Source organism: Diabrotica virgifera, chromosome 1 (assembly GCF_917563875.1).
Source record: "Diabrotica virgifera virgifera chromosome 1, PGI_DIABVI_V3a".
Lineage (NCBI taxonomy): Eukaryota > Metazoa > Arthropoda > Insecta > Coleoptera > Chrysomelidae > Diabrotica > Diabrotica virgifera.
In genome coordinates, this window is record NC_065443.1 from 127,328,826 (window position 1) to 127,356,293 (window position 27,468).

The following is a 27,468-nucleotide window of genomic DNA, read 5'->3' on the forward strand; positions in this document are numbered from 1 at the left end:
CAACCACGAATAACTCAAAAAGTATTGAGTTTTCGAAAAAAAATTATAGAACAATTTTTGCTTAGAAGTAGGTTCTCTAGCAACTTCCGTAGTTGTTTAACCAAAAAATTTTCCACCCTGAGAAAGGGTGGTAACCGCCCCCAAGACAAAAGCACGCATCAGCATAGGGTAGACTTTGAATAGGGAGATATTTTCAGGCTATTCCTAAAATTTCATTCAAATCCATGCAGTAGGATAGTATTCGGAGGTAATAACCTGTTCTTGCTCTCATTGACTGTATGCGAATGGAAATGAGTATGCGAATAGAAAAAAAACTTTAAACTAATTGCTGGATCGATCTGAATATTTGAGAGTTAATTAAGGACAGAAATCTGCCAATGCATTAGACGTTTTCGAAAAAAAAAATATTACGTAGAATACCTACTGGGCCCAATAAGTGAAAATAACAACTGGCGAATTAGATTTAATAAAGCAATATAGGTACGAACAATATAGCGAAGTAATTTCGATTGTACCTAGATTTGACACAGTTACGAAAGAAATTTTATTAATGTATATGAAAAGATATAAAAATTGGAAACTTTTGAGATTGGATTTAGAGTCTGCAGTCATACAAACCCAAACACCTAACAATGATGTTTAAATACCAAAAAATGTTTTAATGTTTTCATTTTGATTCTCTGTCATTATACGTCATTTTGATTTATTTTCATATTCTTTTGTCAAAATTCTAATCCAAAAATGCAAGATCCAAAATTTCTAACCATTTAAAATGGCTTCACTAGAACAAACAAAATTGACCTGTAAAATATAAAATTACAGCATTTAACAAACAGGTACGTATTTTCATCATATTTCTAATAAACTAAATATGCTCAATATTTTTTATAAAAATATGTTGTTTAATATGATATAATAATTACTGTGACATCGTTTGTTTATCGTGATAACTTCTTTAAGGGGATGGGTACGCAGTTTCGGCTCTAATGCTATTTAAATGGGATTAATTTTTTCTCAAATCCTGAGAAAACTAATAAGTATTTTTGAAGAATTTAAACGCATAATGAAAGACTACATTCTTACCGAGGGCCGCAAGTCCCTGAAAATTTCTGTAATCTTTATATTAATAAGTTACAGGGGTGAAAAACTAAAAGAAAATGTAGTGTGATTTTAAATTTCAAATATCTCGTTCAAAAGAAACTTTTTACTTACTCTAAGGCACTTTCGGCCCTCGATAATAATTTAGTCTTTCATTCTGCGTTTAAATGTTTTAAAAATATTTATGAGTTTTTTCAGGATATGAAAAAAATGGACACCATGTCCGTGGTGATGTTTTCCTAATCGAACATTCGTTATCTTTGTCATACAACTCACTGAGTCAAACTGTCTGGCCTTCTTGTCTCTATTGTCTTTAATATCAAGGCGTTCAAACCTAATATTTTAATAACTACTCAAGACCGACATGTCTAAACTGTTTTTAGATAATACATTTATTGTTTTAAAGCCATTTTCTATATATTTACTGATATTCAAAATAATGTTTCTTAAATTTGTAGATGGAAGACGACATAAAAACCATTCTAGCAGAACTAAAGCGAAAACTTAAAGATTACAAATTGCACCAAGACTCATACTCAGATGTCATACCTACCTTGGAACGCATGGTAAAAGAACATATGACTAGATATGAGAAACATGCAATTCCGCAAGAATATGGAGACGAGTATGCAGAAATTTTTATTAAGGCTACAGAGCCAACAGTTAGCAGTGTTGACGATCAACAATCAAAGAAAGTAGGAGACAGTAAGATTAATACTATTAAATCAGAAAAAGATAAAAAACAAGAAGATAAGAAACAAGCGCCTAAAAACAATGTTACCTCAAACAATAAATCGACTAATGGGGACAAAAAAAATATTCCAAAATCTTATAAACTTTTTAATAACAATCAAAATAATAATACCAATAAAAGCAACTGTAATGACACTAAGACAGTCAAAAACGATAAAACAAAATCTGAGGAAATAAAAAAGTCTGTACCGAAAATGTTACCAGATAAAACACGTGATCCAAAAAAAAGTTCAAATAAAATATCGTCGGCTACTGACACTGTAAAAAGATCTGTGACAAGTTCATCTCAAGTGAGGTAAGCTAAACACGTATAAAATACAAACCTACCAGTTTAGTAGAAACAGAATTCGGTCAGAATACGCAACAAAGTGGCGGTATCAATGTTTGTTATAAATGTTTAAGAAATTCGAATAGCCGCTTTAGAGATAATAGACCACGAGACAGCGCTGAAAAATCTATTTGAATTTACTAAAGCTAGATTTTTCACAATTGATTACTGTGAGTGTGTAGAAAAACATACTGCGGTCGGTCAAGCGAAACGTAGAACAGGGGTTACTGAGAGGGTATCAAAGTTGCTTTCCTACGAAGGTAATTATTCCCATTTACTAAGGCTGAAAATCAGTACACACATTCTAAATTAAATATAATTTGGCTCGCAATTTTTTTGTTCAGCATGGATTTACTTGAAATTTTCACAGAAGGTAGGGAATAGTCCCAGGATCATTTTCTATATCATGCCTCTATCATACGCTAAAACCTTGGGGGTGGTTGCCACCCCATCTCGGGGGTGGAAATTTTTTATTACATTTTAACCATGTATTTTTTTTGAAAAATGGCTTTGGCAGAGCCAATTAGCCAGACTTGTTTGTGATTGATTGCAGATTCATAGTCATAAATTTCTTATTTCATAACATAAGTACATACTACAATATTATTTTTAGATACATAGGTACATTGTGCTGCTTTTTTTCTTTTGTTTTTTTTTAATTATTTTACTGTTTTTTTAATATATATTTTAATTTGTGCTAAACACTTTTTTTTTACTTTCTTTTTTATTTTTCTTTTCTTTTTTATTTTTGTTTCATTTTTTTTATTTTTTTTTATTTTTTTTGTTATTATTTTACTATGTGTTTTTTATATATATTTTTAACTATGTAATTAGATGTAAAAATTGATTCTAAGAAAAAAATATTTTTTACATTTTCTTCGTAAAACTAATATTTTTCAAGTTATTCGCGCTTGAAAATAACAGTTTTTCGACGAAAAAATCGACTTTTTTAGAAGGTTTTTTGAGAATACCCTGAAAAATATGCATTTAATCAAAAAATCTGTAGATATCGAATTGTATCTTTTATGCCCGGTTGCACCAACAGATCTTAAGCTTAAGTCGAGAATATCATAAGAATTAGAATAGAATAGAAATATGCTTTATTGCCATGAAAAATTTTACAATTTTATCGACAAAGCTTATAAATAGTAAAAAAAAACAAAACAGTAACAATCCAATTTACTAAAATTACATAAATCGTCAATAAGTTAAATAAAATAAATAAATAAATCGAAGTTAAAACAGAAATAATCAATTACAAAAATTAAAATAAATTGCAAATTCATAGTCTACCTAATAATTAATAAAAAATGTTTAAAAGTTAAAAAGTTAAGCTGCTGCATATGACACCCAAATATAGATAAAAAAATAATAAAAATACTACTTGTGCAAAGGGTACTGTAATTTCTTAGTTATTGAATAAAATAATCTTCTACTGAATAATATGGTCTTTCAGACAAGTAGGCTTTTGTCAGTTTACGGAATTTGGGAAAAGATGGTGCAGATTTTAGTTGTAGGGGGAGATGGTTGTACATTTTTTTTGCGGAATATAATATCGATTTCTTTACTAACTCCGAGGACGGGGTCGGCAAATAGACGTCAAACGTATAATTTCTCGTGAAGTAGTGATGATTAGGTCTTGGTGGAAAGACATGTAGATGTTTACGAATTAAGCAAACAGTTTCTAAAATATACAAAGATGGAAGGGTTAAAATTCCGTGATCTTTGAAGTAACTTCTGCAGTGTGTTGTTCTTCTGAGGCCAAACAGATATCTTATAGCTCTTTTTTGTAATTTGAAAATAACATCGAATTGGGCAGCTGCACCAGAACCCCAAAAAGGAAGACCATAACGAAGATAAGACTCGAACAAAGAAAAATATGTTATTTTGGAAGATGCTAAATTGAGTTCATTCGAAACAGATCTTATAGCATAGCAGGCTGAAGAGAGTTTCTTCCGTAACAAATCGATATGGAGGGACCATTTAAGGTTGCTGTCTAAAAAAATGCCAAGAAATTTTACAGAATCAACGGTACTGATCTGGCTGTTATTAAGAGGTAAGGGTTGAAGAGCTCCTTTATAAGACAATGCTACTGTTTTATCTACGTTAAACGAGAGTAAATTTGAGTCAGACCAGGTTTTTATTGTAAGTAGATCAGAAGTTATAGTAGCATGAAGAGTTGCAATATTTGAGTTGCTCCAAGTGATACTGGTATCATCAGCAAAAAGAAAGATGTTTCCATCGATTTTTAAATTAGTGATGTCATTAATAAAGATAAGGAAAAGTAGAGGACCCAATACTGAACCTTGAGGTACCCCACATACAATGTTTTTGAGACTAGAGTCTTTATCATTTGCTCTAACCAGTTGTTTCCTATCTTCCAAGTAAGATTGGAACCAATCTAAAGAAATGCCTCGAATTCCGTAGAAATTTAGTTTTTTTATCAAAATGTTGTGATTTACACAATCAAAAGCTTTGGCATAGTCACAAAAAACGGTGGCAGTGTAAAGATTATTGTTCAGTGCTTGATAAACCTCATGTAGTACAGAAAACATGGCATCAGTGGTGCATTTATTATTTAAAAAGCCGAACTGATTTTGTGATAAAATGTTGTTTTCAACTAGAAAGGACATAAGTCGGGCTTTTATGAGTCTCTCAATAATTTTGGAGAGTACCGGTAGTAGTGCAATAGGTCTATAATTGCAGGTATTAGATATTTCACCACCCTTATGAAGAGGAATAATGATGGCTGTCTTCAGGCACTCTGGAAATTTACCTTTCTCAAAAGAATCATTAATTAGTGAGATGAGGACTTCTAACACATTTTCTGGAAGATTAGAAAAAATTTTGATCGATAGACCATCAGTACTACAGGAAGATTTGCTTTTGATACTATTAATTGTTTGGATTAGTTCAAATTTAACGACTGGTTTTATAAAGAATGAATTCGAGACCTTTCTTGAATTAGGGAGATATGAAATGGGATCTTGTTGTGGCAAAATAGTTGATGTAATATTTTTACTCACATTAACAAAGTATTCATTTAGATTTTCAGGGTCTGGAAGGGAAAATGTTTGTGCAGTGTGGGTTTTATTTCGAAGATCGTTTATTATGGACCAAGTTTCTTTTGCAACACTTTTGGAGCTTCCCAGACGGTTCTGGTAGTAGACTTTTTTAGCTGATTTTATAAGTTTAAGATAGGTTGCCCTATACTTGGTGATATATTCAGTGATAGAGACGTTGGTAGTAAATTTCTTGATATAGAGAAGAGAACGCATATTCTTGGAAGATATTCGGATACCTTTAGTAGTCCAGGGTTTGTGATGTTTTGGCTTAATTGCAATTAAAGGAAATGCTTTATTGAAGATGCAGATAAGCTTATCTAAGAATTCACTGAAATTATTATTCACGTTCATGGCAGGAAAGCGCCACTCAGAGGTTAAGCATAAATTTTGGAATTTACGAAAGTTCCGGGTGGAAAAAATCCTGCCTAAACGTCGGGTTTTCGAGGAGGGTTTGCTGGAGATATTAAACTTCGTATAAACTGCTTCATGATCAGATAGTCCAGCATTAATAATTGTAGAGTTGACATCAAGTGGTGAGAAATCTGAGGCTGTATAATCAATTATGGTAGATGAAGTTTTTGTAATCCTTGTAGGAGAATCAACGTGCATTGTTAGACCATACGATTCAAATATGTTGACCAAGGATATTCGTGTAGCACAAGCAGCAGCATAATCAATGTTAAAGTCCCCGCATAAAATTTTTCTACTTTTATGGGGCAGGTCATCTAACAAATTTAGCAGGTTCTGAAAAAATAGTTCCACGGAAGAAGCAGGTGATCTATAAATGCAAATAATATAAAGATTAAGATTCTTATTGTAAACTAAGGAAAACTCAAAGGAGGCTTCACTTAACAGAAAGTCATATTTTGATACCAAAGAAAAATCATTACTCGTAGACAAAATTAGTGTCCCCCCATAAGCTGAGCTTGGACGATCATACCTAGCAATTGTGGTGTATTTATCTACAAACAAAGGCTCGTTGACTTCAAGCCAGTGCTCTGTAACCGCAACTACCGGGGGAAACCCTAATTCCTCTAGGAACAAAAACAATTCATCAGTTTTGTATCTTATAGAACGAATGTTAATCAGAACCATGCTAAAGTTGTTATCACTAAAACAATTTGAGGATTCTAGTCCCTCAGAACACGTCGTGATGTTTAAAAATTTCGTTTTGGAGAGGCAGCGGAATAGTAATTTCGGTGACATTCCCTTGATTTTTGCAGGTGGATAATTCTTTCAGAAGTGAGAAAGGACCTATAAGCATTAAGATCAGCTTCCACCTCATCTGGACCAATTACATAGGCATTGTTGAAGTCTAGCAGAATTTGTCGTAGATCTTCTGTCTTAGTGGGAAGTCCCTCGGAAGCCAAAAAGAGTTTAACGCTTGTGTTGGTAAATCCATCGTAAAACACTGAAGCTGGTTGGTCATGTAGATAAGAAAGATGAAGTTTAATGGTTTTAAGGTATCCGGTTCCCTTAATCTGGCTAGAAGATATCGACTATTAGAGTTATTGGTTAATCGAACTCTTGGCGGGGTCAAAGGATCCAGATTTATCGATGGTTCTAAAGTATCCTTCTTAACGAAATTTATTGGCGAATGGAACGGATTCTTAGATTTACAAACTTCGATGGCTTGCTTGTCTGTACGTATGTTTGTGTTTTCTACTTCATCTTTGTTCTTGCGAGAATTGGTAATTGGATTTTCCAAGGTGACAGGGCTTCTGAGATTCTTCGGATTCTTATGTGACTGAGATGAAAGCGTTGGTTCAGAATAGGAAGATTCTATAGACCATTTAATGTTAACACCATGTGGCCAAATTTCCTTATTAAATAATAAGTTAATAGATGTTTTAGATTTTATACCTATTTTGAACGAAGAGCCAGTTGTTGTGTCGGCATCTTTAAGGAGTGCGTAACATCTAATATATTCCTTAATGCCTAGCCTCTCTTTAATATAGTGCACCACTTGTATAGGGGTGTACGTTGGGGACAAGTTACTAATAACTACAAAGTGACATTTATCTTCTGTACTTTTTAGCTTTTGCTCTGGACTTGGTTCTAAATGTCGGGACTCTTCAGTTTGGGTACTTGCGGTGGTATAAGATATATTTTTCTTCAATATCTCTTTTTTAGTTGGTATAGTAGATATATTTTTAGTAAGACTGCTCATTTGATTTGAAATTTCACCGATATTTGAAGAGAGTCTTTCTAATCCCAACTTAATCTCAGTTGAATTTGTGTCTTGGACTTCAACCTTGATAGTCTCGTCTGAAGAGCCGAAAAAAACTGACGATATATTAAAAATGTCGTGTTCCATCTGTCTTAGCGATTTTAAAACCTTTTCAGGATTCAGCACGTTGTTTAGTTTGTGGATCTCGTCAATTTTTTTCGTAAGATAGTCCAGTTTACCGTCATTTTTAGTTAATAGATCATAAGTCTCGATGAAAACAGGCAAATTGTCATTTAGTTTTTTAGTAACTTGAATTAAGGCCTCAAAGTTCTCTAAAGGTATCTGATTTTTTGATAAATTTGTAATTTGGTCGTTTAAATATCTTAAACTTGGAGAGTCACATATTGTACAAAAGAATCTAAGATGGGAAAACTTTTGGTCCAATAGGGCTTTAGTAGTGGTTTTATTTAGTCCCGTACATCTCATACAAAAATTTCTTCGGCAATCTCCGTTACATCTTAACTGATTGTATTTATCTGAGTCAGAATATTGGGTAAGACAATGTTCACAAGTATACAAGTATAATTAATGTAATATAATCATAATATATTACAATAAGAATACCATAATATAATAATAGATCTAATTGATAATAAGGTAAGAATCTAAAATTATGGTGCAATGTAAGTGATACTCAAGGAGGCCCTATCTATAAGTAGAGCTTAGCTGAGCTGGAGCTTAAGATCTGTTGGTGCAACCAGGCATTAGTAACACAAACCAAATTCTTTTCCTATAATATCTTTAAGACCAATACAAACCGAGATACGGCATGTTAAAAGTTAGCTTTTTTCGTCAAATGCACAATTTGAAATTTTCAAAGCCAAATAATGGGAAAAATTTGCATTTTTCGAGGAAAACTTAAATAATATTTTTTCAAGTATACAATTGAAGAGCTTATTGCAACATATAGTCCAGGGCCCATCTGTTTTGAGATGGACGTTGAGAGGTGACTCAAATTTTTTTGCAGAAATTGCTTGAAAATAATTCAAATAATAATATTTGAGTTATCCTCCCTCTCAAAAAGGTCCGGAACATTGTTTAAATAATCAAAATGTCAAAAAATGAAGGAAAAATTCGATTTTTTTATTCGTTTTTTGATTATAACTTTAAAAGTATTCATTTCCGAGAAAAGATGTACTGACATAAAAGTTGCGTAATTAAATTTCCTACAATACAGAATTGGTTAAAAATTTAAAAAGTAGTCACCCTTGTTGCAAAATAGCAATAATTGCGAAAAAACCATTCAAAAACAAGTATTCGAATTTTACGTTTTTCAACCATGTCTGCTACACTTAGGACCTTTATATTTCACCCAGAAAAACTTTATAATACAGTAAAATAATACTGTAAATTTCATTAAGATCGGTTCTATAGATTTTGCAAAATAAATTTTGCAATCCAGCTTTCGCAAAAAAATTCCTTTTTTCAAAATGTTACAGGACTGAAAATAAAGTAGATAGCAGTTGAAATTTTTTTGCGTATAGAAGTGTACTGTACCTTTCATTTGCAATTTGCAAAATTAAAATCGATGAACCACCACGGTGCCAGGAATTTTTTTAAATAAACAATAATTATTGGTGCTACGCGCAGGACAGCGGTGTTCGATTCACACAAGATGATTTCCACCAAAATTTCTTCCAATCTTTATCTAATATATTATGTTCTTACTCTATATTTTGTTGTATTTTAATATTTTAATTCCACAAAAATCAAACTAATTTTATTATTGTTTGCGAAATATTGTTTAAACAATTGCATATGTTTAAAAATAATAAACTTTTATTCTCCAAGTTAAAATATATGAACAAAGAAATTTTTTGCTAAAAAAGTGTTATTTCAAAGGATAGAGTATGTGTTTTATTTTGCAATAAACAAATTTATTTATTTATATCAAAATGTAATAAAACTTAAAATGTATCAATCATTATCAAAGGTTATTGGAATGCCCAATCAGAGCAAACTATCCGCTGTCCTGCGTGCAGCACCAATAATTAATGTTTATTTAAAAAAATTCCTGACGCCGTGGTAGTCAATCGATTTTAATTTTGCAAATTGAAAATGAAAGGTACAGTACACTTCTATATGAAAAAAAAATTTCAACTTGCTTTCTGCTTTATTTTCAGTGCTATAACATTTTGAAAAAATGAATTTTTTTTGCGAAACCTGGATTGCAAAATTTATTTTGCAAAATCTATTGAACCGATATTAATGAAATTTACAGTATTGTTTTACTGTATCATAAAGTTTTTCTGCGTGAAATATGATGGTCTTAAGTCTAGCATAAATGGTTGAGAAACGTAAAATGCGAATAATTGTTTTTGTATGGTTTTTTCGCAATTATTGCTATTTTGCAACAAGGGTGACTATTTTTTTAAATTTCAACCAATTCTGTATTGTAGGAAATTTAATTACGCAACTTTTATGTCAATACAACTTTTCTCGAAAGTGAATACTTTTAAAGTTATAATCAAAAAACGAAGAAAAAATCGAATTTTTCCTTCATTTTTTGACATTTTAAATATTTAAACAATGTTCCGGACCTTTTTGAGAGGGAGGATAACTCAAGTATTATTATTTGAGTTATTTTCAAGCAATTTCTGCAAAAAAATTTGAGTCACCTCTCAACGTCCAAATGTACTAATATTTTTACAGATGCGCCCTGGTCTAATAATGGTAAGCCACAAAATAATAAAACCGAGATATCAATGTTTAAAGTTTAAAAGAAATCTAAAAAATATTGGTTTAAATGTAAAAACCTGAACGCTTGTTAGTTAGTTATATTAGTTATTAAAATACATGTACATTTATTATTTCACAAAAAAAACATATTTATATTAAAAAAATAAGTTTATTAAAAAAAATGTGGCTTAACATGTTCTTAAATTTAAAAAATCGCAACACAAAAAAATCAACTAAGTTATGTTTCTACAATTTCCACTTCTTCATTAACTTCAGAAGCTGCGTTTAACTGATTATAAAAAGTGTGGTAGACTGGCGGGATATAAGGTAACAAACTTTTTATATTGTCCAGTTTATTTTTCGCAATTTTCAGAGGTTCGTTATATTTCTTTGGAATGTTTGACAACTCTATTGTTGCAGGTCTGCCTTTCCGTAAAACATTAACTTCTTCATATTCTCCATTGACAGTGTGCTTGACAAAAATTGACCACACTTTTTCTGATTTAAATTGAAAGCTGTATATTTTTGCAAAAGATAAGCTCTGCTTGTCCGGAAAACGTGCATTTTTATTAAAGTTATTAAGAAGAGGTTCAAAACTATAAAAATCATTCTGGTTCATTTGGGTGACAACAAAAGGATTCTTTTTATTTGCTTTTGTAATAATATTTACCCAACCTTCTAGCGAATAAATAACGGGTGCACGATTTCTCTGTCTCTTCTCAATTTGAGCAAAATCTCGGTCTGATGGCATAACAGAATGACCGCTAACCAGAAAGTGATGTGTTATTTGTTTAATTTTTTTCCCCTGACTAGCTGCAACCAAAAAGCTATTAACTGCCAATTCTTGTTCTGACCTGGACAGTTATCGGTAAAAACAACTAGTTCATCATAATCTGATTTGTTCTTTAAAAATTTCATCACAACAGAAGTAACCTCATCTGCTCCATGCTTAGCTTGATCTTCGGTCCATAAGTACATGTGTACCTTATCATTGGTACAGTCGTGAATCCCCAAGTCATACAGCCACAGTTTTCTGCAGTAAAATGCAGGACCAGTGGTTAATTTTGGCAGCGGCATACTTTGCTGTAGGTCAAACGAGATTACTAATTTTGATTTGTTTGTAACACATTCATTTTTTTCAGTCTTTAGCAAAGTTTGCATTGCGTCAGCTCGAGCAATGTGTACATTCAAGAAAGTAGTTAGCTCTTTTTCTTGTTCTTCGTTATTAACATCTTTTGATGCCTCCATTTTAATGGTCGTTTCATCATAAGTTTTGCACGTATCAGAACGAGGTAATTTGAACCCTATGTTATAATGAGTACAAAATATTTTTCTGTATGCACTTTCTTTAACTGGCGTAATATTCCTTTCTCTACACCATGGCACATAAAAATCTGTATATAGTCCTGTAATTGTCATATCACAGTTCAGATATTCTTTTTTTATATTTTTGGCTCTGCTATAATAACTTTAGTATTTGGGAATGGATTCAATATGAGTTTTGACTGATTCAATCTGTTCCTCTGAATGTTTATTAGGTCTGTTTGTGTGCTTACCTCTCTTATCAGGAATAGGAACCATTGCCCTGAGTGACTTCATTTTAAAAATATTTTCAACTCTCCCACGAGATTTTTGAAGACCATGAATGCTTAGGAATTCAGTCTTGCATACTTTAACTTCTACATCCCCTACATTAACCAAATATTCAGCGGTAAATTTTCTTCTAGAAACGTTGCTTTTTTGTTTTTACTTATACGATCTATTCTTATTTTTTACTCTGATACACCCAAAGAGATAGATAGCTATTTTGAAGGTCAAATGAGCCCAACTCCCAAAATTTCTTAAATAAATGGTCATGATTACCTTGAAGTCTCTCCCTACATTTATTTTTACATGTACACGGTTCGCCAATTTCACGTGAACTAATAATCGTCTTGGTTTTCTTAGAAGTATACTGCTGTCCCGAATTACGGATTATTTTTCTTTCATTTCGATCATAGTGTTCCTCATTTCGTTGTCTCCATCTTGTTGGTTTTTTTTTCTCTGGATTTACCTCCTTATCTTTAAAAAGCCTGGGTATTGGTTCCTGCAATTCATCCTAGTACAACAAAAAGAGACTGTATTACACTCTAGAATTTGCGAATATTTCAAAAATTTTATATCAATAACTCGATAAGCCACATGGCATACCATATTGTTCCATGTAATATATATGAATATTTTTGTGCAAAAACATGGTAAGCCAAAAAATCAGAAAATAAAACTTACCTCACTAGATTGAGACGAAAAATCATCGCCGCTGGGCTTATAGTCTTTGTCTGCGACACTGTCATCACTATCATCAATAAAATTGATATTTAAACTGCTATTTTTGCTTAAAACCGCTCTTAATTCAGCACGTGCACCTGATGTCGACGCCATTTTAATGTGGCTTACCACGTTTTACGCGAAAAAGTGAACAGAAATGGGCGATTGTATAAACACGATACAGCAATAACTCCGCCATCTATTGCAGTAATCACCAAATAATTTTTATATGGCTTAACATAGATTTCTTTAAATACATAATGCAATAAAAGAGAATTCTATAAAATTGTGGCTTACCATTATGTTGCAATAAGCTCTTCAATTAGACCTTTCAAAAAAATAATAATGAAAAGTTTCTAGCATGGAAATTAAGCGACTTACAAAAAAATGTCGGTACCTGCCTTTCTCTACGAAAAAATCAGTGAAAACAACCCCCTAACTACCTTCCTAATTCAAAATTGGTCTTCACCTTTCTGTAGTTTCTTTTATATTTATATTTTCAATACATTTAACGAGTTTGACCTATTTAAAATGCCTAATTTTGGAAAAATTAGTGTTTAAAGAAAAATTGATTTTTTGCAATTTGGTATTTTTCACCTTTTACTTCAAAATATTTCCGAAAATACTGAAGATATGAAAAAAATTATAAACTACTAAATTGTAGCTTATTTAATGACTAAAATTAACCCGTGCATAGATTTTTATTACAGTGAATAGTTAGCCAGATATAGCTGTTTAAAACCTCTATTTACCAGCAAACACCCCCTTATTCGAGCTCTTTAAACCCGCCCAAATTAAAGACTAAGGCATCTTACGGAATTTAATTTACACCATCTTATAGCTCTTTAAAAATCCTACAAAATCATTTTTGAGGGGTCTTATTACTGCGATCGTATCAAAGTTGCTTTCCTACGAAGGTATTAAATCCATTTACCAATGCTGAAAATCAGTACACAGTGAGATATAATATTTTCCCAAAATTAGGCATTTTAAATAGGTCAAACTCCTTAAGTGTATTGATAATATAAATATAAAAGGAACTACAGCAAGGTGAAGACCAATTTTGAATTAGGAAGGTAGTTAGGGGATTGTTTTCACTAAATTTTTGGTAGAAAAAAACAGGTACCGACATTTTTTTGATTATAAATCGCTTAATTTTCATGCTAGAAACTATTTATTATTTTTTTTGAAAGGTCTAATTATATACTTGAAAAAATATTATTTAAGATTTCCTCGAAAAATGCAAATTTTTCCCATTATTTGGCTTTGAATATTTCCAAATTAGGCATTTGACGAAAAAAGCTAACCTTTAACATGCCGTATCTCGGTTTGTATTAGTCTTAAAGATATTATTGGAAAAGATTTTGGTTTGTGTTACTAAAAGATACAATTTTGATATCTACAGTTTTTTTGATTAAATGCATATTTTTCGAGATATTCTCAAAAAACCCTCTAAATAAGTCGATTTTTTCGTCGAAAAACTGTTATATTCAAGCGCGAATAACTCGAAAAATATTAGTTTTACGAAGAAAATGTAAAAAACATTTTTTTCTTAGAAGAACTTTTTCCATTGAATTACATGGTTAAAATGTAATAAAAAATTCCCACCCCCGAGATGGGGTGGCAACCACCCCCAAGGTTTTAGCGTATGATAGCGGCATGATATAGAAAATAATCCTTGGACTATTTCCTACCTTCTGTACAAATTTCAAGTAAATCCATGCTGGACGAAAAAATTGCGAGCCAAAATGCTTCATTTCCTCAATCGACTATTGGGGCCGACCGACCGGCTCTGTCCCGTCATACAGCTGACCGACTATAATAACTTTTATTTATATTTAATTTATAATGTGTGTACTGATTTTCAGCCTTAGTAAATGGAAATAATTACCTTCGTAGGAAAGCAACTTTGATACCCTCTCAGTAAGCCCTGTTCTACGTTTCGCTTGACCGGCCGCAGTATGTTTCTCTACACACTCATAGTAATCAACTGTGAAAAATCTAGCTTTAGTAAATTCAAATAGATTTTTCAGCGCTGCCTCTCCGTCTATAAGCACATGCCGGTATTTTATTAACATCACATTAATCATTGTAAATTAGTCATTTTAGAGCTTGCATTAAACACTTGCATATTCATCATCATTGGCTCAACAACCCATGGTGGGTCCTGGCCTGTTCCAGAATCAACTTCCATTCCTCCTTATCCTTCGCCTTGGTGTTCCAATTTCGCACTCCTCGCATATTAGTAATAGTCCTGTCGCCAGGGGGGGGTACAACGGCCTCGTTAATTCAGATGGACTTACCCAAGTTTTTTTTATGTATTTTGACCCGTAGAACACGAATTTTTTGGGTAACAGTTGATCCGGATGTCGATAAGATTGTTATAGACCAAGAACTTGAGGAATCAAATAACAGCGATTTTTGGCAAAACAAAACAATATTTTGTATTTTTTGGGTCATTTTAAGCAAAAAATATTTCTACAAGTTTTTTAGTAGGATGCACAGTTTTCGAGATAAACGCGGTTGAACTTTCAAAAAATCGAAAAACTGCAATTTTTAAACCCGAATAACTTTTGATTAAAAAATAAAATAGCAATTCTGCTTAGCGCCTTTGAAAGTTCAAGTCAAATTATGTCGGTTTTGATTATTTGCATTGCTAAAAATTTATTGTGTTATTGTTAAACAAAGCTACAAACAACTAGTGCGTGAGTGATGTTTCTATGATTTCTCATTTAAAATCGAACGAGTAGGTAGAATAGGTACTAGTGCAATCAAGACTATTTCTACGTTACATGCGTTAAAACACATGTAAAAGCACGGGAAACCCTACGTGTTTATAGCTTTGTTAAACAATAAAAAAATAAATTTTTACCAATGGAAATAATCAAAACCGACATAATTTGACTTAAACTTTTAAATGCGGTAAGCAGACTTGCTATTTTATTTTTTAATCAAAAGTTATTCGGGTTCAAAAATTGCAATTTTTCGATTTTTTTAAAGTTCAACCGCGTTTATCTCGAAAACTGTGCATCCTACGAAAAAACTTGTAGAAATATTTTTTACTTAAAATGGCCCAAAAAATACAAAATAGTGTTTTGTTTTGCCAAAAATCGCTGTTATTTGATTCCTCAAGTTCTTGGTCTATAACAATCTTATCGACATCCGGATCAACTGTTACCCAAAAAATTCGTGTTCTACGGGTCAAAATACATAAAAAAAACTTGAGTAAGTCCATCTGAATTAACGAGGCCGTTGTACCCCCCCTGGCGACAGGACTATAATGAATTAGTTAAAATAATTAGACGATAAAATTTAAGCAAGAGAAATTAAACTTTTTTCTACTTTTAAGGCTAAAAAAGCAAGTTTACTAGTGGAACCTAATTCAAAATAATTTTGAACATCATATTTGAAACCTTAATTGGTTATAACATCTCATTTTTTTGGTCAAAAATATATTAATTTGTTTGTATAATACTACATTACGGTTCTGTTGATATCCAAGAAGACTTGATATTTACACACTGTTGTCAAACTGAATTTTGTTATATTCAGTTTAAATTTTCTAGCCGATTTCCGAACCAATTATACTGCTATAATTATTTAGGTACCCTTCTTCCTATTTCGGTGCAGTATCCTTAAGGACGTTGACCATTACATTTGCCCATTTAATCTTATTTGCAACCGCCCTGAATAGTTATATGGAGGTCATATTCGTCCATTGTCGTAGGTTCTTGCGTCTTCTTCCTTGCTAGAGTTGCGTCTTCTTCCTTGTTCCCTTTTGCTATTGATTATTGCGATGGATTATAAGTTGGAGCAGTTCATACTTTTGATTTCTTACTGTGTGACTAAAATATTGTGTTTTCCGTTCTCTTATTATAAGCATAAGCTCTCTTTCCTTGTTCATCCGCAAGACCGCATTTGTCGTATGGTTCATAAAGGATATTCTGAGCATTTTACGGTAGCACCAGAGTTCTAATGCATGGATTCTTTTTTTGTCTTGCTTCTGTTATTGTCCAGGCAACACCATAGAGCAAGGTGGAGAAAACATAGCACTCGAGTATTCTTAGGTACCCCTAGGTACCCTTAGGGAAAATAAATTTGAAGGTTTTCGTTAAGCCCACTACAGTGCTTTTTTAGTGATAAACAGACTTCAGAAAAAAATAATCGTAAGTAGCATTTTGCTACTCGTTCAAAATTTATGATGAATAGAAATATCAGTCAAAATTCACAACTAACCCTATATATTATTAAACAATGAGAGCAGATACTTTTTTTAGTGATCGTTTATTAATCTCCATAGGAGTCTTCATACGTGGTGAGGAGTTCCTCATGACTTACCCTGTACCTATATTATATTAATAGATTTTTTAATACACACCGTCTACATATTATAGTATAAAAAGGAATAGACACCATCTACATAATATTTATAGTATTCGCAGTGTGCACGTACTTGGAGGGGGATACGAGAAACGATCATGCGAGAATAGCGGAGAAATATTGTAACTTTCTTAAATAATTCATTGTCAATTGAAATTGTCAAATTGACGTATATTTCATATCTATTGTCAATGAAGAAGAAAAATTATATATTGCTCCACAATATTGATATGATATGCAATTATTATAATATAAAGGTTTACACAATTAAACTTTTTTTCTTTTAAAGGAAGCATCCTGCCGTTTTTTCCAATACCGTTTTTATGATTAAATCAATTTAATTTAATATTTCCCGAGATATTCTATTTGTTTATAAGCCAAAAATTGTTTATAATTCTAAAATGTCCTGAGTAAAATAGTCCAATTTCAATTTTGTAATGTACATTAGATAGGTACAGTGTCTTTTTATACATCTGTTTGTATCTTTTTTTACAGTAACAACCTTAATCTTTATATTATTTGCATTTATAGATCACCTGACTCTTCCGTGGAACTATTTTTTCAGAACCTGCTTAATTTGTTAGATGACCTGCCCCATAAAAGCAGAAAAATTTTATGCGGGGACTTCAACATTAATTATGGTGCTGCTTGTGCTACACAAATATCCCTGGTCAACATATTTGAATCATATGGTCTATCAATGCACATTGATTCTCCTACAAGGATTAAAAAAACTTCATCTACCATAATTGATTATATTGTCTCAGATTTCTCACCCCTTGATGTCTGCGCTACAACTGTTAATGCGGGACTATCTGATCATGAAGCGGTTTATACGAAGTTTAACATCTTTAGCAAGTCCTCCTCGAAAACTCGACGTTTAGGCAGGATTTTTTCCGGTCGGAACTTTCGTAAATTCCAAAATTTATGCTTAACCTCTGAGTGGCACTTTCCTTCCATGGACGTCGATTATAATTTCAGTGATTTTTTGAATAAGCTGGTCTGTATCTTCAATAAAGCATTTCCTTTAATCACAATTAAGCAAAAACATCGCAAACCCTGGACTACCAAAGGTGTCCGCATATCAGCCAAAAACATGCGTTCACTACTGTATATCAAGAAATTTACTACCAACGTCTCTGTTACTGAATATATCACCAAGTACAGGGCAATCTATTTAAAACTTATAAAATCGGCTAAAAAATTGTATTATCAAAATCGTCTCAGAAGCTCCAAAAGTGTTGCAAAAGAAACTTGGTCCATAATAAACGATCTTCGAAATAAAACTCACTCAGCTCAAACATTTTCCCTTCCAGACCCAGAAAATCTAAATGAATATTTTGTTAATGTGAGTAAAAATATAACATCAACTATTGTGTCACAACAAGATCCCATTTCCTATCTCCCTAATTCAGGAAAGGTTTCGAATTCATTCTTTATAAGACCGGTTGGTAAATCTGAATTGATCCAAACAATCAATAGTATCAAAAGCAAATCTTCCTGTAGTACCGATGGACTATCCATAAAAATTTTCTCAAATCTCCCAGACAATGTGTTGGGAGTCCTCATCTCTCTAATAAATGATTCTTTTGAGAAAGGTAAATTTCCAGAGTGCCTAAAGACGGCCATCATTATTCCTCTTCATAAGGGTGGTGAAAAATCTATTGCCTGCAATTATAGACCTATTGCATTACTACCGGTACTCTCCAAAATTATTGAAAGACTCCTAAAAGCCCGACTTATGTCCTTTCTCGTTGATAACAAGATTTTATCACAAAATCAGTTTGGATTTTTAAATAATAAATGTACCACCGATGCCATGTTTTCTGTACTGCATGAGGTTTATCAAGCATTAAACAATAATCTCCACACTGCCACTGTTTTTTGTGATTATGCCAAAGCTTTTGATTATGTAAATCACGACATTTTGATAAAAAAACTAGATTTCTATGGAATTCGAGGTATTTCTTTGAACTGGTTTCAATCTTACTTGGAAAATAGGAAACAACTGGTTAGAGCAAATGATACAGACTCTAGTCTCAAAAATGTTGTATATGGGGTACCGCAAGGTTCAGTATTGGGTCCTTTACTTTTCCTTATCTTTATTAATGACATCACTAGTTTAAAAATCGATGGAAAAGTTTTTCTTTTTGCTGACGATACCAGTATCACTTGGAGCAACTCAAATATCACAACTCTTCATGCTACTATAACTTCTGATCTACTCACAATAAAATCCTGGTCAGATTCTAATTTACTCTCTTTTAACGTAGATAAAACAGTAGCATTACCCTATAAAGGAACTCTTCAACCCTTACCTCTTCATAACAGCCAGATCAGTATCGTTGATTCTGTAAAATTTCTTGGTATTTTTTTAGATAGCAACCTTAAATGGTCCCTTCATATCGATGTGTTAAGCAAGAAACTATCCTCAGCTTGCTTTGCAATAAGATCTGTCTCTAAGGAAATGGATTTAGCCTCCTCCAAAATAACATACTTTTCATTGTTCGAGTCCCATCTTCGATATGGTCTGCCTTTTTGGGGTTTTGGTACAGCTGCCCAATCCGATGTTATTTTTAAATTGCAAAAAAGAGCAATCAGATATCTGTTTGGCCTCAGAAGAACAACACATTGCAGAAGCTATTTCAAAGATCACAGAATTCTAACATTACCTTCTTTATATATTTTAGAAACTGTTTGCTTAATTCGTAAACATCTACATGTTTTTCCAGAAAGACCTAGACATGACTATTCCACCAGAAATTCTACTTTTGACATCTATTTACCGATCCCGTCCAGTGAGTTAGTAATCTAGAGTTTCTATAGAAATCTATATTATATTCTGCAAAAAAACTATACAACCATCTCCCTCTACAACTTAAATCTGCAACATCTTTCCTTAAGTTCCGTAAAATGGCTAAAGCCTATTTATCTGAAAGACCATATTATTCAATAGCAGAGTTTCTTAACCAATAACTAAGAAATTACAGTATTGTTATGTATAAGTAGAATCTTAATCTATATTTGAGTGTCATATGCAGCAGCATAACTTATTAAATTACTTATTAAATTTCTTAAGGTAGATTACGCAATTTGCAATTTTTTTTAAATTTTGCAATAGATTGTTACTGATGTTTATTTGACTTTATTATGTTTTATTTATATTGACGATTTGTATAATTTTAGTAAATTGTATTTGTTATTGTTTTTATTTATGATTCTTGTAAGCTTTGTCTATAAAATTGTTAAATTTTTCATGACAATAAAGCATATTTCTATTCTATTATATTCTATACAAAAAACAAAGTTATTCTTATATTATATATCATAAATAGCGACCGTAAATTTTTAATTAACAATTCAATTGTTGCTAAACTCTTCATTCAATTTCCATCGGCTTATGGAATAATTATAGTTTATACGAAAAAAGCTTTTATATTACCAAGTTATTTAATTATTGATAAACAATTAGTTATCTAAAATTTTAGTGAAAATTAAAGATTTTGTTGGAAAACCCGCAATTTCCGGGGAAAATTTTTGTAAATCGGGAAAAACACGTCTGTATGCAGAATTTAATTGCGGTGAATTTTTATTTGAGTGTTATTGGTGTAAAGTTAAAATCTTTGGAGTTATAGAGCAAAATTGAAACAACACAATTTTCGGGCGCCATTTTGTTTATAAAAAAAGTAGCACACTATCTGCGGACTTTGCATACCAATATTATTAATATATACAGTCATAAGATTCGATTCCTGCAATAAAATTACTGGTATAGTCGGTTCGCTAAATATTTGGCAATATTGGCAAAAAAATTACTAAATTGTTAATAATTACTAAATAGTTAATAATTTTGTCAATTTTGGTAAAATTGGCAAGAAACAAAAAAAAAATACCTACTAAAATCACTAACCAGTTGTGTCTAAGTTTAGCGAACGACTATAAATAACTTTTCCCAAAAATTGCCTAGTCTCCGATATAATTAATCTGCCCAGACTATTAATTCTATCTCTATCTATATAAGGATTTTTACTGCTGTCGCCGCCTTCCTTCTTTCAACCAACTTCTCCAGTCGTTTCTGTTCTGCCAATCTCCGTCTCTAAGGTCTCGTCTTTCCGTCGCCTCGTCCACTTCATCCCTCCATGATCTTCGGGATATACCTCTTCTTCTCTTTCCTATTGGGCTCCAATCCGAAATTTTAGATATCCACTCTGTACGATCTGCTCTTCTCATATGTCCATACTAAATTAAACGTTTTTCTTCGATGTATCTGAGGATGTCTTGTTCTACTGCCATCCTTAGTTTTATCTCCTCATTTATAATCCGATCTTATTTAATTCTTTTAGACCAAAATCCAGTATGTGGCCTACGGTAGATCGAAATGTTTACAACCCCCTTGCAAAATACAAAGACGAAGTGGATGCTGCTATCAAGGCCAGAAAGACATTTACGGTTAAAGGTAAATTCACTTATTTTATTTAATCTAAAAAATAATTAAAGCTATTCAAATAAACGAAGTGAGATTAGGATGGCTTTTTGCCTCAGCGACAAGTCAATATCTGATCTCGTTATTGCTGGATCAGAAATTGGGATATTCTTAGTTCACACTCTTTGGTGTTTCAGGCAAGACTATAATAATAATATTTAAAATGTTCAATTTTTCTCTTGTATTTTTTACTCTACTAAACCCTTAATTACAATTCTTAATTTTAAATAATTCTTAAGCTAACCCTAACAGTTAGTACCTAGTTTCATCCCTACCCAATACAGACCATTTGCTGAAACATTTTGTGAACTATCACTAAACAAACGCTTTTTCTCTTTACGCAATAGTATAAAACGCTAATCCTACATACACAAACCGCTAATACGCTAAAAACAATTAAACCTCGTATGAGAACAAACGACGTGTAAAACCGACATATGTGTTTGATCGAGACGCGAGTGAACAGTGACCAAACAGTGACTTGGGTAAGATTTTATATAAACTTATAATATTGTCTGTATCATCATATTCCCTCTCAAATCTTCACTTGAACCAACAACCTAAAAACATACAGTCCACATAACTTTGTAATTGTAATACATGCCTCTATTGTACCGGGTGTCCCAATAAGAATGGCTCTCGGCCATATTTCAGGAAGCATTTATAGTACAGCTTCGAGAAAAAAAAATATAACAAAAGATGCCCCGAAAAAAGCCTGGAAATTATTTTCATAATTGTAGGTCCACCGTTAGAAGGCGTAATAGAATATCAAAAATTTAAAAATCAAAATTGTACAAAATTTGACTAGTAAAAGGGGACTGGAAATCCGATCATCGTATTCTTCATAAAATTCTGCGCGTATCTGATTTCACAAGTTTAAGTCTACCTTGACAAATAAGAGGTGGGGGCGAGTGGGAACCTTGTTATGAAAAAATGACTGTAAGTCTGGTTCTGCTAAATCGAATTTTGCAAACTTAGTCTTGTTGAAAACAGCGCTTTCTCGTCAATGCAAGAGTTATAATTTCGAAACAGCCTAATAAGTAATATGCCAGCTAGAAGGCGCTATTTAATTTTTTTCAGAAATCTAGTTTTTATTGGAAAATATTAAATACAAGTATGCATTTTTAATTCTGTGTAACAAAATTGGATGAAACTACCAACAGAATAGCGAAAACCGCATGTCGATACCTTTTTTCTATCTCGAGATATCTTAAGAAAAATGTAAATTTTAAACATAACTGTTACTGTCACCGGTAAACGAAGTTCAGGAAAAGTAGTGTGTTGTGGAAAAAACAAAAAAAAAACATTTTTCAGATGTCAACGTATACAGAGAGAGTCTGTAATTTGGAATAAATTCAATATCTCAAATACTAATTGTTTTTTTTGAAAAATGCTCAGACCCGTCGATTAGTATTTCAAATTGTCCTTTTTGACATATAATAATAATGTATACAGGGTGTCCCAATTTAGAGATATGACGTCATCGTTGATTTTCTTAAATAGCAACACTGCCATTTTGATAGCTATTTTGATAGGGTGTGTAAAGTTATACACAACTGCAAAATTTCAAATTTTTATTTCCTACCATATACAAGATAATAAAAAAATAACAAAGTTATGAACAAGTAATCAAATAATAATTGAGTTTAATTATTTCAAATAAGCAAATGCTCATAACGTTGCCCATTGACAATTTGAAAATAATTGAGGACAACATTATGAGTATCTGGTTAATTGAAATAAATAAATTCAATTATTATTTGATTACTTGTTTTTCATAACTTTATTTTTTATTATCTTGTAAATGGTAGGAAATAAAAATTTAAAATTTTGCATTTGTGTATAAATTTACACACCCTATCAAAATAGCTATCAAAATGCCATTTAAGAAAATCAACTATGACGTCATATCTCTAAATTGGGACAACCTGTATACATTATTACTGTATGTCAAAAATGACAATTTGAAATACTAATCGACGGGTCTGAGCATTTTTTTAAAAAACAATTAGTATTTTAATTATTGAATTTATTCCAAATTACAGACACAACTTTGTTATTTTCTATTTAGTCCAGAAAGCCACTGCGCATCCGCTAGGAAAAATATTCTAATTCGGATTTTTTGCACAATCTTACTCAAAAAGGAACCCTTTTAACAAATTTGCATGTTGCCAGGACCAAAAGTTGGTCAAAAATTTTTTGAAAGTTTTTTTTTTGTTTTTTTCCTAAAATTATTTTTTTTGCATGGAACAAAATTTTTTTAGGTTTTTTGGATCATTCCAAACAGAAAAGGTCTTTAGTGACTTTTCTCTAAAGTTGATAGTTTTTGACATATAAGCGATTAAAAATTGAAAAATTGCGAAATCGGCCATTTTTAACCCTCAAAAACTATGTAAAAAACTGAAAATTTGAATGTTGCCAAGGTAGGTTGATATTCTTTAAACATCGATTCATGAAATCCCGAAGAGTTTTTTGCAATACAATATCAAAAACCCCTTTGTTTTTTAATTGCCAATCAAACGGGCGCGACACTATTTTCCACCGTTGCATGTGTATGCAGTATGGTGCAAATGAAAGGAATAAATTCGTTATTTCGTAAACCGGCGACTTTAAGGAAAAATCCCGAAACAGGTCGATTTTTATTTTCAAGTTATGATATTGTGACATATATGGTATACTAGTGACGTCATCCATCTGGGCGTGATGACGTAATCGATGATTTTTTTAAATGAGAATAGGGGACGTCTGCTAGCTCATTTGAAAGGTTCTTTAATTCTCTATTCAGTAATATAAACATTTACATAATTATTTATACAGGGTGTCCAATAATTTAATTTTTTTGTCAATTTGCCAAATGATTTAATTTAATAAAAAATTTTTGGACACCCTGTATAAATAATTATGTACATGTTTATATTACTGAATAGAGATTTGAAGAATCTTTCAAATGAGCCAGCACACGACCCGTATTCTCATTTAAAAAAATCAATGATTACGTCATCACGCCCAGATGGATGACGTCACTAGTATACTATATATGCCGCAATATCATAACTTAAAAATAAAAACCGACCTGTTTTGGGATTTTTCCTTAAAGTCACCGGTTTACGAAATAACGAATTTATTCCTTTCATTTGCACCATACTGTATACACATAACGGTGGAAAATAGTGTCGCGCACGCTTGATTCGCAATTAAAAAACCAAGGGGTTTTTGATATTGTATTGCAAAAAACTCTTCGGGATTTCATCAATCGATGTTTAAAGAATATCTACCTACCTTGGCAACATTCAGATTTTCAGTGTTTCACATAGTTTTTGAGGGTTAAAAATGGCCGATTTCGCAATTTTTCAATTTTTAATCGCTTATATGTCAAAAACTATCAACTTTAGAGAAAAGTCACTAAAGACCTTTTCTGTTTGGAATGATCCAAAAAACCTAAAAAAATTTTGATCCAAACAAAAAAAATAATTTTAGGAAAAAAACAAAAAAAAAACGTTTAAAAAATTTTTGACAAACTTTTGTTCCTGGCAACATGCAAATTTGTTAAAAGGGGTCCTTTTTGAGTAAGATTGTGCAAAAAATCCGAATTAGAATATTTTTCCTAGCGGATGCGCAGTGGCTTTCTGGACTAATTATCTTGTAAACGGTAGAGAATAAAAATTTGATATTTTGCAGTTATGTATAACTTTAGACACCCTATCAAAATAGCTATCAAAATGACAGTATTGCCATTTAAGAAAATCAACGATGACGTCATATCTTTAAAATGGGACACCCTGTATACATTATTATTGTATGACAAAAAGGACAATTTGAAATACTAATCGACGGGTCTGAGCATTTTTCAAAAAAACAATTAGTATTTGAGATATTGAATTTATTCCAAATTACAGACTCTCTCTGTATAATTAATTAAAACAACAATAAGACAAACAATACTATTAAATATAACAATGAAATAAAAACAACTACCAACTACTTAATGACGGCCTAAATGTTCAAATTGTTGCCCATCATTTTCGATGCAAGCATTATTTACTCTTTCAAAAGTAGATTGAACAGCAGTTTCAATTTCTGCTCTCGAAATGCTTTGAATGCGTTTTGTATTCTCTGGATCATGTTTTCTGGAGTAGTGGGCCTAGCTGCAAAAACAAAAGATCTTTAATCCGCTATTCAATCTACTCTTGAAAGAGTAAATGCTTGCATCGAAAATGATGGGCAACAATTTGAGCATTTAGGTCATCACTAAGTAGTTGTTTTTATTTCTTTCTTATATTTTATAGTGGTGTTTGTCATATTTTTCTTTTAATTAATTATATACGTTGACATCTGGAAAATGTTTCTTTGTTTTTTCCACAGCACACTACTTTTCGTTTACTTTGTTTACAGGTGACAGTAACAGTTATGTTTAAAATTTACACGTTTCTTAAGATATCTCAAGAAAGAAAAAAGGTATCGACATGCGGTTTTCGCTATTCTGTTGGTAGTTTGGGCCAATTTTGTAATTCAGAATTAAAAATGCCTACTTGTATTTAATATTTTCCAATAAAAACTAGATTTCTGAAAAAAATTAAATAATGCCTTCTAGCTGGCGTATTACTTATTTGGCTGTCTCGGAATTATAACTCTTACATTGAAGAAAAAGAGATGTTTTCAACAAGACCAAGTTTGCAAAATTCGATTTATCAGAACCGGACTTAAGCAATTTTTTCATAACAAGGTTCCCACTCACCCCCACCTCTTATTTGCAAAGGAAGACTTAAACTGATGAAATTAAATATGCGCAGAATTTTATGAATAATACGGTGATTGGATTTCCAGTGCCCTTTCGTTAGACAAATTTTGTAAAATTTTGATTTTTTAATTTTTGATATTCAATTACGCCCTCTAGCGGTGGACCTACAATTATGAAAATAATTTCCAGGCTTTTCTCGAGGCAACTTTTGTTATCAATTTGTTATCATGTTGTTTTGTTATCAAAGCTGTACTATAAACGGTTCCTGAGATATGGCCGAGTCCATTCTTATTGGGACACGCGGTACATAATAGTAAATGCAGACTCCGGAAGAAAATGATAATTTTAAATATTCCATATTTTTGTCCATAGTTTTTTAACTATTTGCCTATTTACATATTAACTAAATTATGTTAAATATTTGCCCAATTTATTATGCTCATGTTGTAATGTAGTGATGACACTCACTTCATAAATCCAAGAAATTCTGGCTAATTAGTCATAACCAAAGATATTAATCCCAAGAAAAAAATCCAAATTAACTTGTTATAAACTCGCTACATACCGTGGCGTCATTTGTTGGAGACCTAAAAAAACTAAATTTATTTGGCCTTCACTTACCAATTATACAGGATGGGCCAAAGAAAAGAGTCCTCCTCAAAATTTGCAGTAGTTATTAGATTTGAAGCAAATGCCGAAACAGGTCGATATTTATTTTTATGTTACCATTTTTTGGCATATGTTTCATACTAGTGACGTTATCCATCTGGGCGTGATGACGTAATCGATGATTTTTTTAAATGGGAATAGGGGTCGTGTGGTAGCTCATTTGAAAGTGTGTTCAATTCTATATTCAATAATATAAACATAAATATCATTATTTATACAGGGTGACAAAAAATATTTTTTGAATTAAATTAATTGACGTAAAAAGAAGAATTTATGTAATTTATTTAACTCAAAATACATTATACTGCAATCAGAAAATAGAAAAAAATGTTTATTTAACAAATAAACATTTTTCTTTTCGCTAAAATTAAATCACAAACCTCCCCCCACCTACCTCTGGACAATATGAATATTTAATTTAAGCGAAAAGCAATGTTTATTGGCCAAATAAACATTTTTATCTTTTCTGACAGCAATAGAATGTATTTTGAGTTAAATAAATTACATACATTCTTCTTTTTGCGTCAATTAATTTAATTAAAAAATTATTTTTTTGGCCGCTTTGTATAAATATTGATATTATTGTTTATATTACTGAATAGAGAATTGAACACCCTTTAAAATGAGCTACCACACGACTCATATTCCCATTTAAAAAAATCATCGATTGCGTCATCACGCCCAGATGGATGACGTCACTAGTATGAAACATATGCCAAAAAATTGCAATATAAAAAT

General features: G+C 31.8%; 1 protein-coding gene across 2 annotated transcripts in view; it reads left to right on the forward strand.

Annotated features, from left to right (window-relative positions):
- Window positions 1–673: 673 nt before the first annotated feature.
- The window catches only part of LOC114331302 (tubulin glycylase 3A), a 154,285-nt gene continuing 127,490 nt past the window's right edge, over window positions 674–27,468 (forward strand). For both annotated transcript variants that reach the window (XM_050661870.1, XM_050661871.1), the window contains exons 1-3: window positions 674–836; window positions 1,557–2,146; window positions 21,184–21,296. In XM_050661870.1, coding sequence (XP_050517827.1) covers window positions 1,557–2,146; window positions 21,184–21,296 — 703 coding nt within the window. In that variant the 5' untranslated portion in view covers window positions 674–836. The remainder of the gene's footprint in view (window positions 837–1,556; window positions 2,147–21,183; window positions 21,297–27,468) is intronic.